The sequence below is a fragment of the Heliangelus exortis genome, chromosome Z, assembly GCF_036169615.1.
Source record: "Heliangelus exortis chromosome Z, bHelExo1.hap1, whole genome shotgun sequence".
NCBI classification, from domain to species: domain Eukaryota; kingdom Metazoa; phylum Chordata; class Aves; order Apodiformes; family Trochilidae; genus Heliangelus; species Heliangelus exortis.
The window spans coordinates 33,686,551-33,703,431 of NC_092454.1; the positions used below are offsets into that span (position 1 = coordinate 33,686,551).

Consider the following 16,881-nt stretch of genomic DNA (forward strand, 5'->3'; position numbering starts at 1 on the left):
GGCTGGGCTGAAAGCCAGGCTCACACTGCCGGCCCAAAGCCAGTGTTCAGCAGGGCCACTGGGTCAGCAGTGGCCTCGTGCTGCAGGGGTAGGATCCCAGCCCTTCAGCCCTGGGGGAATTTTGCTTCCTGAGCTGGCCAAGCCCCTGGGACCTCAGACTGGCCCCCCTGAGACACAGAGGCACAGCCTGCCTGTGGGGCAGGGGTAGCAGTGGTGGCACTGGTAACTAGAGGAGAGTCCTCCACACACAGGCCCAAATTGTTTCTGGTTTCTTTGCCCAGGGACGGCCTTCAGCCCTCCTTGCCTTCTGGCAGGTGGCCTCGCCTCGCCTCCCTCTGGGGACATCTGGGCACGTGGATCTTCACTATGTATGTATTTCATGTTCCTGCTATGGAATGGGTGAGAAAGGGGCTCCCTGAGAGCCAGAGCAAGCATAGGGGAGAGCAGAGAGTGTTCGCCAGCCAGCAACCCAGGGACCTACTGACAGCCAAAGGACTCCCTCTTTTTCAGGCAAAGGGTGTCTCTAAAGAAGGTATTACTGAGCATCATCATCTTGCAGCTCCAAATGGCGTTGGGTGAGTGTTCACAAGCAAATGTCAAAGAGAGACAACCTGGCTGTGCTGCATGCTACCTTCCTTGACTGGCCTTTTGGGCAAGTGTGTGTGGCGACTCCTGTGTCCCAAGTGCTCCCCGAGTACGGCCTTGGTGGGGTGGGCAGTAAGACTGGCAGGCAGCCAACCACGCTGCTGCTCTGGCTACTGGACCAAGCCAACAGATGCATTGCTAAGTCCACAAGTCTGCGAGAGAAGGGCGTAGGTACTTCCAAGCCTGGCACAGGGACTCCCAGAGGCGACCCCGATGGAGAGCTACTTCTCCTGGCCCATGCAGCCTGGTCTCAGCACTCACTGAAGCAGCAAGAGGAAATGGGGACTAGCTGTGTGGCACCCAGCACACCCGTAGATCACGGCTGGGCAGTCCCCTCAAGCCCGGCCTGATGACCCCCAGTCAGACATTAATCCTCTCCCTGCTCCCTCCCCACACGGGGCTGACAACACGACCGCAGCCATCTCTGGCAACCCCAGCAACGTAACAGTCTCTTGGTGTTCTGAATCGCAGGTGGTGTTATCTTCAGGAGCCCAGTGGCAGTATGGGCAATGTGGGCTGTGGGACTGAGAGAGGTCAGTGACTCTCTTGGGATGGGCACCTCCTCCCACAGGGCATTTCGGACAGTGGCTGGATAAATCACGGGCTCTTCTGCTTCTATGCAGGGAGATCCCAAGCAGCAGCAGCAGCTTCTGCCCTGTCTTTCTCGGGAAGCCCCTCCTGGGAACGCTCGGCAGCTCTGCTAGCAGATGCACTGATGAAGCGTTTTTCCCTTTCAGGGGCTGGCATATGCCTTGGGAGCAGACCCGGAGCCCCTGTGGTAAGAGATGTGTCCTGAGCTGGACACCTGGTTCTGTGCAGAAGGGGCAGGTGGCCTCATGCTACCTGCAGCCATTCCCTAGCAGCCACGCCTCCCATACTTCCCTCCTGCCTTTGCCTGTTGCTCAGCCTGGTGTGGAAGGGAAGCACTTGCAAAGCAAGGAAAACACGTGTGTCTCTCCTCCTTGCTGAGCTCAGCTGCTCCCAGCTGGGGATAGGCTTCTCCCTGACAAGATCTGCTTTCCGTTCCTCCAGGAAGGCATCTGCTTTGCATGATGAACCAATCCAAAAGACATCTGCTTTGCACATGGAACAAGTCGAAAAGATGGACCTCCTGGTGGCAAAGGTGGCTCAACTGAAGGCAGAGTTCAAGCATGTGAAGGAGGTGATGCTGCATTTTGGGGAAGGATGCTTGGCTGGGCAAAAGCCTTGAGAAAAGGACTCTGTGGGGTTGTTGTTGCTGTTGGGCTGCTGACCGCAGTCACCCGGGTGCTCTCTGGGCAAACTTCTACACTGTCTGGGCTCTTCTCTTGCCCAAGTATAACCGGGCCGCTTCAAGCACCAGAGGACACCTGACAACCTTCCCTTGGCACTCCAGTACCTCTGGCTGTGCGGGCCGAGCTCCTGAGGCACCAGTGTGACCCAGGCATGCTCACAGGGACAGCCATCGCTTGCAGGCTCTGAGCCCATCTCCTGGAGTGCCTGCTGGAGAGCGTGGAGGCTGGGGATGAGGGTGTGGAAACCCTTGTCAGTGCAGCCCAGGCTGTGGCCACGGATCTGCTTCCTCAGCCCTGGCAGCTCACACCACAGGCACAGTCAGGCATCTCTGTGGACAAGGCTGTGCCCTGTGTTTCTGCCGCTGACCCACTACATCTCAGGCCACCAGTAGCCATGCTGAACTGCCTGCTGATGTGCTCCTTTTCTGTCTGTTCATGCTGTTCCCAGGAAGTCGAGCAGGCAGTGTCCTGGATGCATTCAGAACTCTACAAGCCGTCTGACTGGGCCCTGCAGAGCTCTGGTATGGACACAAGCAGCCCAAGCCTCCTTGCCTTGCACTTGTCTGCAGTGCTCCCCAGAGGAGCCTGTGCTGCAGGCACTGCTCTCCAGAGTGGGGGAGCTTTCATGTCTCATGGGGCCCAAGAGCAAAGGCAGTGGCAGAGTGGCTCTCCCCAGACTGCCTCCCAGTCCTTTCCTCGGCCTCTGCACGGGAGCCTCTGGTGCTGTCCCCACGTGCGTTCCCGTGCCGATGGAGGGGCTCTCTTCCTCACCGCTGCACCCGAGGAGGGAGGGAGTGGCTGGGCAAGCCCGCAGCTTTGGTCTGCTGGCACACACACGGGTGGCCTGCCATCTCCAAGAGCCTTCAGACCTTCTCCTCGTGGTGCTCTGAGAGAAGCAGACCAGGCATGTGGCTGTTGGCGTTGCCCTGCGCAGCTGGGGCAGGACTGACAGACGTGGAGCTGGCTGGAGGAGGCAGAAATAGTGTCTGAGCACCAAGTCCCCCTTGTCTGCGGCCTCTTGCAGCCTTCTGCTCTTCTTTCCTTACAGGTGCCACCATTGACAGAAAGAGAACGTCCAAGACCTATGACTATAGAGAAGGAAACCGGTTCTGGTTCTACCGCAGTCCCAATCCTCCGGATACTATTTTGCAGGTAACACAGCAGAAGTCATCAGTGCTGGCTTTGTTCCTTCCTGTGAAGATGGGGACTGATCTCCAGAGCTCTCATGTTTACTCCATGTACACTGCCCACGCCCACAGAGTTGATCAGGTTACTGAAAGCAAGGCTGTAATGCCTGCCTGGGCTTGCTACAAATCCGTGATTCCCCTCAGGAAGGGAATGGGTCAGAACTCCTCCTGCTTCTGTCCATCTCCTCACAGCACCCCAGTTTTGAGCTGAAATAGACCCCAGGGACACACCAGTGCTACATCTAGCTACATGGGCAGTTGTGTTGATGTTCTGGTTGCAGGAGGATGTTTCCATAGGAAAGTGCTGGCCTTTCCAAGGGCAGCAGGGTCAGGTTGTCATCAGGTTGCCAGCGCGAGTCCACCTGACGTCCATCACGTTGCAGCACAACGTGGATGAAGCCTCTCCTTCTGGGATGGTCATCAGTGCCCCCCGAGACGTCTCTGCCTATGTAAGTCTCTGCTGTGCATGTCTGGCAGGGATCAGGCCCTGGGGGAAAGTCATGACAGGGTCTTGCTCACTTTTGTGCATTCTCTAAGACCCAAGTCCTGCTCTCTGCTGAGCAGTGCCATATCCCAGTGGGATACATCATGGACTCTAGTGAGTTCATCCCTCTTAAAATTTCTTCTGGCCCTGCAGACCCTGTTCTGGCTTCTTCACCAAATCCCAAGGCAGAGACTGAGCTGAGTTGTAAAAAGCGCTAGACCTCTCCTGGAGCTCTGGAGTTTGGGGGGCTCTAGATGGTGATGTGTCCATTTCCCCTTTGTTGGGCCGAGCCTGAGCTGCTCTCTTTGTGCTTTGTCCTTCAGGGACTGGAGGAGAATGGAGAGGAAGAAATCCTGCTGGTTAAATTCACATATGACGTGGCAGGAACCAGTATTCAGACCTTCCCTCTCAAGGTACAGTGCATGCAGGGGGCATGATGCCATGGAGGAAACCAGGTTTGCCTGCAAGTCCAGGGCAGGAGGAGCACAAAAGCTTTCTCCCTGGGCAGAGGGGAACAGAGCACTGACAGGGAAGGCCTGCCGGAGTTTGGAGGGCTGGGTAGCGTGTGGTGGTGGTGTTGGTAAAGGGACAACAGCAAGAGCCTGGTCAGGCCCACGGGAGCAGGAGTCCTGGGAGATGCCTGGCTGCACCCAGCAGAGAGCCAGCTGCACACATGGCTGCTCCACAAAAGCAACGCTGTGTGCTGTGGAGAATCAGGGACACCTGGAAGGGGAGAAAAGGCGTGGGGCAGTACTGCTGGTCCTTCTTGGGGTCTGCTGGAAGCCTGGAGAGTGCCCTGTCCTCCCAGCATAGTACGGCACTGCTCTGCTGGTTCTCTCACTCCTGCCAGGAGCAAAGCAGGCAGAGAAGGCAGCGGAAGTGTGGAGCTCAGCAGCCGTGGGACTAGCACTGGGCCTCCTGTTTCCAGAGCCACCCCTGCCCACTTTCAGAACCTTGCTCCTGGGCAGGAGAAGTCTTGGCAGGGGGAGACTGGCGGATGGCATTATTGCTCTTCACACCCCCACCTTCTCTTCTCTCTTTTCTTTACAGAAGGCGCCATTTCCCACAGCGTTCTCACTCATCAAACTTGCTGTGATGAGCAACTGGGAAAACCCAGCATACACCTGCATTTATCGAGTGCAGGTCCACGGGCAGATGGCAAAGCCAGAAGGCCACAGCTGAAAGCAGAGGAAGGAAAGGAAGGACGGAGATAGCGGGACTGAGATATTGGGACAAAGTAATTTTTTCTCGGCTAGAGGGGAGGGGTGGTGTAAAGGATGGGAGTTCTTGTTTGTGTTTTCTCTTTGTCTCGGCTAGAGGGGAGGGGTGGTGTGAAGTATTTGAGCTCTTGTTTGTGTTTTCCCTTTGCCCCGTTGTGCTTTCGTTATTGATAAATTAAAGTGATCTTTTCAAACAAACTGTGTTCATTTTGCCTGTGACTGCCACCGGGAGTGCAAGCCTCACAAGAAGGAGCCTCGCGGTCCCTTGGGATCAGCTAGGCTCCAGCCATGACAATGACAAAGCCAGAAGACCACAGCTGAAACCAGAAAGAAAAGGAGGATCAAGAGAAAAAAGGAGAAGTGGGTGAGGAGAAATAAATGTAGCAATTCAGACTGGAGTAGGAGGTGTGCCTGCTAAGCAGGGTCTGCACAAGGTCCCTTGCAGGGAGGGTAGGAGGTCTCTCTTAGAGCCTTCTCCTCTCTGGGCTGAAGAACCCCAACTCTCCCAGCCTGTCTTCATCGGAGAGGTGCTTGACAGCACCTCTTCTGATCATCTTCACGGCCCTCCTTTGGACTCGCTCCAGAAGGTAAACGCTCTTCTTGTGCTGGAGCCTCCAGAACTGAACGCAGTACTCCAGGTGGGGTCTCACAAGAGCAGTGTAGAGGAGGAGAACAACCTGCCTCGACTTGCTGGCCACCCTTCTTTTGATGCCGCCCAGGATCCGGTTGTGGCTTTGTGGGCTGCAAGCGTGCACTGCCAGCTCCTGTTGACCTTCTCGTCAATCAGCAACCCCATGCCCTTCCCCTCAGAGTTGCTCCCTGTTCATTCACTCCCTGCCCAGCCTGTGATTGTTCTTCACATTGCCTCAACCTCATGCTTGGCCTTCTTGAGGTTCATGAGGTTGACATGTGCTCACCTCTCAAGGACCCAACCTTGGGAGCTACAAAAGGGTAGGGCCTAACTGGAGACGTGTAACGTGAAAACCAGCAGAGCATTAGTTCAGAGACCACCCCCCAGGAACCTCCGGCCGGTGCAGAAATTTTCCTTCTTGCTGTTGCAATATATGTTTGTGTTTGTGAATTCCGGTTGAATAATTATAAAGTGTTTGCTAACCTTACTTTTACAAAGTATTTTGCTAACCCAACTTTGAGAGTACTAGTAATATATCTGCCTTGAACATTGTGAAATATGCAAACATATGAATTCTTTAGATCATCTTCAGCAAACCACTTAAGCTGGTTATTCGTTAATTTTTCAGGCAAGAATTTTACCTTTTCACTAGAGCTTTCAAGCCATGGTCTACAATATCCTAATAATCCTAGGACCTGTCAAATTTCCCTTTTTTTGTTTTGTTTGGGGGCCATAGGGCCAGAATTCCGATTCCGGATACCCGATCAGGGTCTAAGTTCTTCTGTCCCTGTCCTGGTTTGGGCCAGTGAGGGCTGCGGGGCCCATCGCGCACAGCCACGCCACGTCCCAGGGAGCAAGAGCGTTGTTCCGACTGAGCCTGCGTGCAGCTGAATTTCAGGAGGACGGGTGGTGGTAGCCTCTCCTGCCTCCTGCCTCCCAGGAGGGGCTTCATTGTATGTAATGGTTAACTTGGAAAGAACAGTTACTTGCCATAACTCCAAACATCTCCCCCTTCTTTCTTCTTCCCAAACTTTACTTTCTGCACGTGATGTCATATGGTATGGAATATCCCTCTGGTCAGTTGGGATCAGCTGTCCCAGCTGTGTTCCCTCCCAGCTTCTTGTGCACCCCAGTCCAGCTGCTGGTGGGGTGAGAAACAAGAAGAGGTCTTGACTGTGTGAGCATTGCTCAACAATAACAAAAGCATCCCCGTGTGATCCATACTGTTTAGAGCACAAATCCAAAACCTAGTCTCATGCCAGTTACTTAAAAGAAATTGAAGTCTATCCCAGCCAAAGCCAGCACCCATCTGAGTATTTTTCCAGTTTTCATAACAATGCCTGTCAGTGGTCTTTGTGGCAAATACAGGCTTTTACAGAAACATAATAGTGTTTGGTTTGCTTTCTTTTTTCTGAAAAGTTTCTAAAATTACTTCTTTGGAGGTAGTTGTCTTTTTAAAGGCACTACTGAACTCAGTTGTATTGTTTCAGGAATATTTTATTTTGTTGGCCAAGTAAGTGATTTGAGTAACTTCTCAGCTGCTAGTTGTCTTTAGAATAACAGTGAGCAACTCAGATTTTCTTAAACAGAGCATCAGTTGGCACTTCAGCAAGTTATTAAATTGAACCAGAATCTGTGGGATAGCGAATGCCATCTAATTCTGCAGATACCTCTTGATTTCAAATTCATCTGGTTTCTGGAGTTACTGCTTCTGCTTGACTCAGAGCTGTGCGAGATTTACAGGGCTGAAAAGAAATTTTTCAGAAGGCATTTATTTCTGGCATCTGAAGGAAGAGAAAGCAATTTCCCTCAGTCAGGCCAGAGTCTTTAAGGCCTGTACACTTGCCGGTTTGTTTTGGTTGCTCCTAGTCAGATTTCATGTGAACACTGATTTTACATACCTCTGTGCTCAGAGTGGTGGCTTCCAGCACAAATTTTCTGTCTTTTTGGCAGTTAAGTGACTGCTTGAGGGACCAGATCCATGAAGTCTTTCATTAAGTTTCACCTTCACAGTAACTGACAGTGAAGACTAAACCTCTTAAAAGACTTCATGGACCTCAAAAATCTGTAGGTGTATCCCGGTTCTCTACAGACTTGTGTTAGTAATGGATTTTGTCTCAATGCCTAATGTGAAGAAATAGCTTGCCAGCAATCTGTCTGAATTTTGTTTTTGTAAACCATTGTTTTTCAAACTTCCATTGTCTTCAGCACTTCTTCCACTGGTGCTTAGGCAGAAGTGTAAATGTTTCCAGGCCTTTCCAAAGGCTGGTATGAAAAAAACTCTTCCATCCTTTAGGTGACATTGTGCAGCTAAGCTGCTCACTGGTGCAGCAGAGATGGTAAAAGGGTCTTCCTGTGCAGCTGATGGCAACAGCTGATGAAAAGTGTACCAATAAAAAGTAGAGGACAACAGGGATTGGCATCTTGCAGTGAAGGGCATGAAAGTGTTGAGATGGAAGAGACCCTTAAGGCTGTACTTGGAAAAGTCAGAGGACCCACAGATCTGGGCAATTGGACCCACATGCTAGTGGCCAACTTGGGAATTGCTATACACTGAAGACATAGGATTGTGGCGACAATTTTTACTCTTGCCTGGAGAAATGAATAAAAATGAGTAATTCTTGATCTGTTTTACATAGTGCACTGCAACAGAACGTTGGAATATCCACAGTGGTAGTTTAGGTTCAGTTTTCGTTGAATGCTATATCATCTTTTGATATCAAAATGCTACTTTTTCAACAGTCAACTGTTGCAACACAGGTCATTTATATAGTAAATCAGGAATTAGGGGTTATACACTAGCTAGGTGCATTTATAGTGCTGTGATTCTTTTGGTCTTGCCAAACGAAGCAAACACTGTTGATGTGATTTAGCTGCATTAATAAGCCTAAAGCCCACAGCTAAGGGCACTTCTTCAGTTGGTGTTTCTTTGAGCCTAGCTGGAGGATGAGATTGTGAAATGTGGTAAGAGGGTGGTGCCTGCTAAAAGGGCTAGTAATTACAAATTTAACTTGTTTTAGTGCATTTTGTGATGAGTGGCATTGGTTTGGTTGACTTTTTTTAGACCTGTGGCACATGCAGCAACTCTTTCTGTGTGTTTTGTGTATGCCTTGAAAAGAAAGTTTGCTCTTGCCTGTCTTCATTGGAGAGGTGCTTGAGCCCTGTTCTGATCATTTTCACAGCCCTCCTCCAGACTCACTCTGGGAGGTAAATGCTCTTCTTCCGCCCGGAAAGAAGGGCAGCAGCCATGATGCTGCCCCAGGGGAGCAGCCCACAGAGTCTCCCCACCTTGCTAAGCCCCGGGGAGCCCCACTGTGAGGTCACAGCTAGCCGCCCCCACAGCCTTGTGGTGCGAGGGGAAGGAACCCTCAGTAGCCAGGGAGCTGCTGCTGGAGCTGGTTCTCCCTGGCCAGGTGAAGACAGCAGCTGTGTCTGACCCTTCTGTGACCAAGATGGCAAGGAGAAAGGAGCCTCGAGCAGAACAACAAAGGGCCTGCAGAGGCTCCTCGGAAGCCAAGACCAACCTCAGCCTCACAGAGGAGGCAGCAGGGCCAAGAAGCTGCCAAGCAGATAAGTATGTAGTGGTCTGCTCCTGCCCGGGCCAGGTTGGGGTGGCAGCAGGGACACGGCCTAATGCGGTCGGCAGGGTGTGGAGCAGCCTGGGGAATCCGACAGAGGATCTCTGAGGAGGAGCCGCGTGGCTGTGCAGCCCCCCTTCTGTGGGGATGGGGCTGGGCTGAAAGCCAGGCTCACACTGCCGGCCCAAAGCCAGTGTTCAGCAGGGCCACTGGGTCAGCAGTGGCCTCGTGCTGCAGGGGTAGGATCCCAGCCCTTCAGCCCTGGGGGAATTTTGCTTCCTGAGCTGGCCAAGCCCCTGGGACCTCAGACTGGCCCCCCTGAGACACAGAGGCACAGCCTGCCTGTGGGGCAGGGGTAGCAGTGGTGGCACTGGTAACTAGAGGAGAGTCCTCCACACACAGGCCCAAATTGTTTCTGGTTTCTTTGCCCAGGGACGGCCTTCAGCCCTCCTTGCCTTCTGGCAGGTGGCCTCGCCTCGCCTCCCTCTGGGGACATCTGGGCACGTGGATCTTCACTATGTATGTATTTCATGTTCCTGCTATGGAATGGGTGAGAAAGGGGCTCCCTGAGAGCCAGAGCAAGCATAGGGGAGAGCAGAGAGTGTTCGCCAGCCAGCAACCCAGGGACCTACTGACAGCCAAAGGACTCCCTCTTTTTCAGGCAAAGGGTGTCTCTAAAGAAGGTATTACTGAGCATCATCATCTTGCAGCTCCAAATGGCGTTGGGTGAGTGTTCACAAGCAAATGTCAAAGAGAGACAACCTGGCTGTGCTGCATGCTACCTTCCTTGACTGGCCTTTTGGGCAAGTGTGTGTGGCGACTCCTGTGTCCCAAGTGCTCCCCGAGTACGGCCTTGGTGGGGTGGGCAGTAAGACTGGCAGGCAGCCAACCACGCTGCTGCTCTGGCTACTGGACCAAGCCAACAGATGCATTGCTAAGTCCACAAGTCTGCGAGAGAAGGGCGTAGGTACTTCCAAGCCTGGCACAGGGACTCCCAGAGGCGACCCCGATGGAGAGCTACTTCTCCTGGCCCATGCAGCTTGGTCTCAGCACTCACTGAAGCAGCAAGAGGAAATGGGGACTAGCTGTGTGGCACCCAGCACACCCGTAGATCACGGCTGGGCAGTCCCCTCAAGCCCGGCCTGATGACCCCCAGTCAGACATTAATCCTCTCCCTGCTCCCTCCCCACACGGGGCTGACAACACGACCGCAGCCATCTCTGGCAACCCCAGCAACGTAACAGTCTCTTGGTGTTCTGAATTGCAGGTGGTGTTATCTTCAGGAGCCCAGTAGCAGTGTGGGCAATGTGGGCTGTGGGACTGAGAGAGGTCAGTGACTCTCTTGGGATGGGCACCTCCTCCCACAGGGCATTTCGGACAGTGGCTGGATAAATCACGGGCTCTTCTGCTTCTATGCAGGGAGATCCCAAGCAGCAGCAGCAGCTTCTGCCCTGTCTTTCTCGGGAAGCCCCTCCTGGGAACGCTTGGCAGCTCTGCTAGCAGATGCACTGATGAAGCGTTTTTCCCTTTCAGGGGCTGGCATATGCCTTGGGAGCAGACCCGGAGCCCCTGTGGTAAGAGATGTGTCCTGAGCTGGACACCTGGTTCTGTGCAGAAGGGGCAGGTGGCCTCATGCTACCTGCAGCCATTCCCTAGCAGCCACGCCTCCCATACTTCCCTCCTGCCTTTGCCTGTTGCTCAGCCTGGTGTGGAAGGGAAGCACTTGCAAAGCAAGGAAAACACGTGTGTCTCTCCTCCTTGCTGAGCTCAGCTGCTCCCAGCTGGGGATAGGCTTCTCCCTGACAAGATCTGCTTTCCGTTCCTCCAGGAAGGCATCTGCTTTGCATGATGAACCAATCCAAAAGACATCTGCTTTGCACATGGAACAAGTCGAAAAGATGGACCTCCTGGTGGCAAAGGTGGCTCAACTGAAGGCAGAGTTCAAGCATGTGAAGGAGGTGATGCTGCATTTTGGGGAAGGATGCTTGGCTGGGCAAAAGCCTTGAGAAAAGGACTCTGTGGGGTTGTTGTTGCTGTTGGGCTGCTGACCGCAGTCACCCGGGTGCTCTCTGGGCAAACTTCTACACTGTCTGGGCTCTTCTCTTGCCCAAGTATAACCGGGCCGCTTCAAGCACCAGAGGACACCTGACAACCTTCCCTTGGCACTCCAGTACCTCTGGCTGTGCGGGCCGAGCTCCTGAGGCACCAGTGTGACCCAGGCATGCTCACAGGGACAGCCATCGCTTGCAGGCTCTGAGCCCATCTCCTGGAGTGCCTGCTGGAGAGCGTGGAGGCTGGGGATGAGGGTGTGGAAACCCTTGTCAGTGCAGCCCAGGCTGTGGCCACGGATCTGCTTCCTCAGCCCTGGCAGCTCACACCACAGGCACAGTCAGGCATCTCTGTGGACAAGGCTGTGCCCTGTGTTTCTGCTGCTGACCCACTACATCTCAGGCCACCAGTAGCCATGCTGAACTGCCTGCTGATGTGCTCCTTTTCTGTCTGTTCATGCTGTTCCCAGCAAGTGGAGCAGGCAGTGTCCTGGATGCATTCGGAACACTACAAGACGTCTGACTGGGCCCTGCAGCGCTCTGGTATGGACACAAGCAGCCCAAGCCTCCTTGCCTTGCACTTGTCTGCAGTGCTCCCCAGAGGAGCCTGTGCTGCAGGCACTGCTCTCCAGAGTGGGGGAGCTTTCATGTCTCATGGGGCCCAAGAGCAAAGGCAGTGGCAGAGTGGCTCTCCCCAGACTGCCTCCCAGTCCTTTCCTCGGCCTCTGCACGGGAGCCTCTGGTGCTGTCCCCACATGCGTTCCCGTGCCGATGGAGGGGCTCTCTTCCTCACCGCTGCACCCGAGGAGGGAGGGAGTGGCTGGGCAAGCCCGCAGCTTTGGTCTGCTGGCACACACACGGGTGGCCTGCCATCTCCAAGAGCCTTCAGACCTTCTCCTCGTGGTGCTCTGAGAGAAGCAGACCAGGCATGTGGCTGTTGGCGTTGCCCTGCGCAGCTGGGGCAGGACTGACAGACGTGGAGCTGGCTGGAGGAGGCAGAAATAGTGTCTGAGCACCAAGTCCCCCTTGTCTGCGGCCTCTTGCAGCCTTCTGCTCTTCTTTCCTTACAGGTGCCACCATTGACAGAAAGAGAACGTCCAAGACCTATGACTATAGAGAAGGAAACCGGTTCTGGTTCTACCGCAGTCCCAATCCTCCGGATACTATTTTGCAGGTAACACAGCAGAAGTCATCAGTGCTGGCTTTGTTCCTTCCTGTGAAGATGGGGACTGATCTCCAGAGCTCTCATGTTTACTCCATGTACACTGCCCACGCCCACAGAGTTGATCAGGTTACTGAAAGCAAGGCTGTAATGCCTGCCTGGGCTTGCTACAAATCCGTGATTCCCCTCAGGAAGGGAATGGGTCAGAACTCCTCCTGCTTCTGTCCATCTCCTCACAGCACCCCAGTTTTGAGCTGAAATAGACCCCAGGGACACACCAGTGCTACATCTAGCTACATGGGCAGTTGTGTTGATGTTCTGGTTGCAGGAGGATGTTTCCATAGGAAAGTGCTGGCCTTTCCAAGGGCAGCAGGGTCAGGTTGTCATCAGGTTGCCAGCGCGAGTCCACCTGACGTCCATCACGTTGCAGCACAACGTGGATGAAGCCTCTCCTTCTGGGATGGTCATCAGTGCCCCCCGAGATGTCTCTGCCTATGTAAGTCTCTGCTGTGCATGTCTGGCAGGGATCAGGCCCTGGGGGAAAGTCATGACAGGGTCTTGCTCACTTTTGTGCATTCTCTAAGACCCAAGTCCTGCTCTCTGCTGAGCAGTGCCATATCCCAGTGGGATACATCATGGACTCTAGTGAGTTCATCCCTCTTAAAATTTCTTCTGGCCCTGCAGACCCTGTTCTGGCTTCTTCACCAAATCCCAAGGCAGAGACTGAGCTGAGTTGTAAAAAGCGCTAGACCTCTCCTGGAGCTCTGGAGTTTGGGGGGCTCTAGATGGTGATGTGTCCATTTCCCCTTTGTTGGGCCGAGCCTGAGCTGCTCTCTTTGTGCTTTGTCCTTCAGGGACTGGAGGAGAATGGAGAGGAAGAAATCCTGCTGGTTAAATTCACATATGACGTGGCAGGAACCAGTATTCAGACCTTCCCTCTCAAGGTACAGTGCATGCAGGGGGCATGATGCCATGGAGGAAACCAGGTTTGCCTGCAAGTCCAGGGCAGGAGGAGCACAAAAGCTTTCTCCCTGGGCAGAGGGGAACAGAGCACTGACAGGGAAGGCCTGCCGGAGTTTGGAGGGCTGGGTAGCGTGTGGTGGTGGTGTTGGTAAAGGGACAACAGCAAGAGCCTGGTCAGGCCCACGGGAGCAGGAGTCCTGGGAGATGCCTGGCTGCACCCAGCAGAGAGCCAGCTGCACACATGGCTGCTCCACAAAAGCAACGCTGTGTGCTGTGGAGAATCAGGGACACCTGGAAGGGGAGAAAAGGCGTGGGGCAGTACTGCTGGTCCTTCTTGGGGTCTGCTGGAAGCCTGGAGAGTGCCCTGTCCTCCCAGCATAGTACGGCACTGCTCTGCTGGTTCTCTCACTCCTGCCAGGAGCAAAGCAGGCAGAGAAGGCAGCGGAAGTGTGGAGCTCAGCAGCCGTGGGACTAGCACTGGGCCTCCTGTTTCCAGAGCCACCCCTGCCCACTTTCAGAACCTTGCTCCTGGGCAGGAGAAGTCTTGGCAGGGGGAGACTGGCGGATGGCATTATTGCTCTTCACACCCCCACCTTCTCTTCTCTCTTTTCTTTACAGAAGGCGCCATTTCCCACAGCGTTCTCACTCATCAAACTTGCTGTGATGAGCAACTGGGAAAACCCAGCATACACCTGCATTTATCGAGTGCAGGTCCACGGGCAGATGGCAAAGCCAGAAGGCCACAGCTGAAAGCAGAGGAAGGAAAGGAAGGACGGAGATAGCGGGACTGAGATATTGGGACAAAGTAATTTTTTCTCGGCTAGAGGGGAGGGGTGGTGTAAAGGATGGGAGTTCTTGTTTGTGTTTTCTCTTTGTCTCGGCTAGAGGGGAGGGGTGGTGTGAAGTATTTGAGCTCTTGTTTGTGTTTTCCCTTTGCCCCGTTGTGCTTTCGTTATTGATAAATTAAAGTGATCTTTTCAAACAAACTGTGTTCATTTTGCCTGTGACTGCCACCAGGAGTGCAAGCCTCACAAGAAGGAGCCTCGCGGTCCCTTGGGATCAGCTAGGCTCCAGCCATGACAATGACAAAGCCAGAAGACCACAGCTGAAACCAGAAAGAAAAGGAGGATCAAGAGAAAAAAGGAGAAGTGGGTGAGGAGAAATAAATGTAGCAATTCAGACTGGAGTAGGAGGTGTGCCTGCTAAGCAGGGTCTGCACAAGGTCCCTTGCAGGGAGGGTAGGAGGTCTCTCTTAGAGCCTTCTCCTCTCTGGGCTGAAGAACCCCAACTCTCCCAGCCTGTCTTCATCGGAGAGGTGCTTGACAGCACCTCTTCTGATCATCTTCACGGCCCTCCTTTGGACTCGCTCCAGAAGGTAAACGCTCTTCTTGTGCTGGAGCCTCCAGAACTGAACGCAGTACTCCAGGTGGGGTCTCACAAGAGCAGTGTAGAGGAGGAGAACAACCTGCCTCGACTTGCTGGCCACCCTTCTTTTGATGCCGCCCAGGATCCGGTTGTGGCTTTGTGGGCTGCAAGCGTGCACTGCCAGCTCCTGTTGACCTTCTCGTCAATCAGCAACCCCATGCCCTTCCCCTCAGAGTTGCTCCCTGTTCATTCACTCCCTGCCCAGCCTGTGATTGTTCTTCACATTGCCTCAACCTCATGCTTGGCCTTCTTGAGGTTCATGAGGTTGACATGTGCTCACCTCTCAAGGACCCAACCTTGGGAGCTACAAAAGGGTAGGGCCTAACTGGAGACGTGTAACGTGAAAACCAGCAGAGCATTAGTTCAGAGACCACCCCCCAGGAACCTCCGGCCGGTGCAGAAATTTTCCTTCTTGCTGTTGCAATATATGTTTGTGTTTGTGAATTCCTGTTGAATAATTATAAAGTGTTTGCTAACCTTACTTTTACAAAGTATTTTGCTAACCCAACTTTGAGAGTACTAGTAATATATCTGCCTTGAACATTGTGAAATATGCAAACATATGAATTCTTTAGATCATCTTCAGCAAACCACTTAAGCTGGTTATTCGTTAATTTTTCAGGCAAGAATTTTACCTTTTCACTAGAGCTTTCAAGCCATGGTCTACAATATCCTAATAATCCTAGGACCTGTCAAATTTCCCTTTTTTTGTTTTGTTTGGGGGCCATAGGGCCAGAATTCCGATTCTGGATACCCGATCAGGGTCTAAGTTCTTCTGTCCCTGTCCTGGTTTGGGCCAGTGAGGGCTGCGGGGCCCATCGCGCACAGCCACGCCACGTCCCAGGGAGCAAGAGCGTTGTTCCGACTGAGCCTGCATGCAGCTGAATTTCAGGAGGACGGGTGGTGGTAGCCTCTCCTGCCTCCTGCCTCCCAGGAGGGGCTTCATTGTATGTAATGGTTAACTTGGAAAGAACAGTTACTTGCCATAACTCCAAACATCTCCCCCTTCTTTCTTCTTCCCAAACTTTACTTTCTGCACGTGATGTCATATGGTATGGAATATCCCTCTGGTCAGTTGGGATCAGCTGTCCCAGCTGTGTTCCCTCCCAGCTTCTTGTGCACCCCAGTCCAGCTGCTGGTGGGGTGAGAAACAAGAAGAGGTCTTGACTGTGTGAGCATTGCTCAACAATAACAAAAGCATCCCCGTGTGATCCATACTGTTTAGAGCACAAATCCAAAACCTAGTCTCATGCCAGTTACTTAAAAGAAATTGAAGTCTATCCCAGCCAAAGCCAGCACCCATCTGAGTATTTTTCCAGTTTTCATAACAATGCCTGTCAGTGGTCTTTGTGGCAAATACAGGCTTTTACAGAAACATAATAGTGTTTGGTTTGCTTTCTTTTTTCTGAAAAGTTTCTAAAATTACTTCTTTGGAGGTAGTTGTCTTTTTAAAGGCACTACTGAACTCAGTTGTATTGTTTCAGGAATATTTTATTTTGTTGGCCAAGTAAGTGATTTGAGTAACTTCTCAGCTGCTAGTTGTCTTTAGAATAACAGTGAGCAACTCAGATTTTCTTAAACAGAGCATCAGTTGGCACTTCAGCAAGTTATTAAATTGAACCAGAATCTGTGGGATAGCGAATGCCATCTAATTCTGCAGATACCTCTTGATTTCAAATTCATCTGGTTTCTGGAGTTACTGCTTCTGCTTGACTCAGAGCTGTGCGAGATTTACAGGGCTGAAAAGAAATTTTTCAGAAGGCATTTATTTCTGGCATCTGAAGGAAGAGAAAGCAATTTCCCTCAGTCAGGCCAGAGTCTTTAAGGCCTGTACACTTGCCGGTTTGTTTTGGTTGCTCCTAGTCAGATTTCATGTGAACACTGATTTTACATACCTCTGTGCTCAGAGTGGTGGCTTCCAGCACAAATTTTCTGTCTTTTTGGCAGTTAAGTGACTGCTTGAGGGACCAGATCCATGAAGTCTTTCATTAAGTTTCACCTTCACAGTAACTGACAGTGAAGACTAAACCTCTTAAAAGACTTCATGGACCTCAAAAATCTGTAGGTGTATCCCGGTTCTCTACAGACTTGTGTTAGTAATGGATTTTGTCTCAATGCCTAATGTGAAGAAATAGCTTGCCAGCAATCTGTCTGAATTTTGTTTTTGTAAACCATTGTTTTTCAAACTTCCATTGTCTTCAGCACTTCTTCCACTGGTGCTTAGGCAGAAGTGTAAATGTTTCCAGGCCTTTCCAAAGGCTGGT

The 16,881-nt window shown here is 52.4% G+C and overlaps 1 protein-coding gene across 1 annotated transcript; it reads left to right on the top strand.

Annotated features, from left to right (window-relative positions):
• The first annotated feature begins 8,897 nt into the window (after positions 1-8,897).
• Positions 8,898-14,061, top strand: LOC139790179 (sperm-associated antigen 4 protein-like). Its single transcript, XM_071731672.1, has 10 exons — positions 8,898-9,538; positions 9,681-9,745; positions 10,287-10,348; positions 10,553-10,593; positions 10,848-10,977; positions 11,538-11,610; positions 12,138-12,241; positions 12,558-12,725; positions 13,084-13,173; positions 13,811-14,061. Coding segments are annotated over exons 1-10 (867 nt in total). The 5' UTR covers positions 8,898-9,536; the 3' UTR covers positions 13,943-14,061.
• The last annotated feature ends 2,820 nt before the right edge of the window (positions 14,062-16,881 follow it).

Coding starts and splice junctions, on each gene's coding strand:
- LOC139790179 (XM_071731672.1), top strand. Junction 10,978..11,537: donor AGTTCAAGCATGTGAAGGAG/GTGATGCTGCAT, acceptor TGCTGTTCCCAG/CAAGTGGAGCAGGCAGTGTC. Junction 13,174..13,810: donor TTCAGACCTTCCCTCTCAAG/GTACAGTGCATG, acceptor TTTTCTTTACAG/AAGGCGCCATTTCCCACAGC.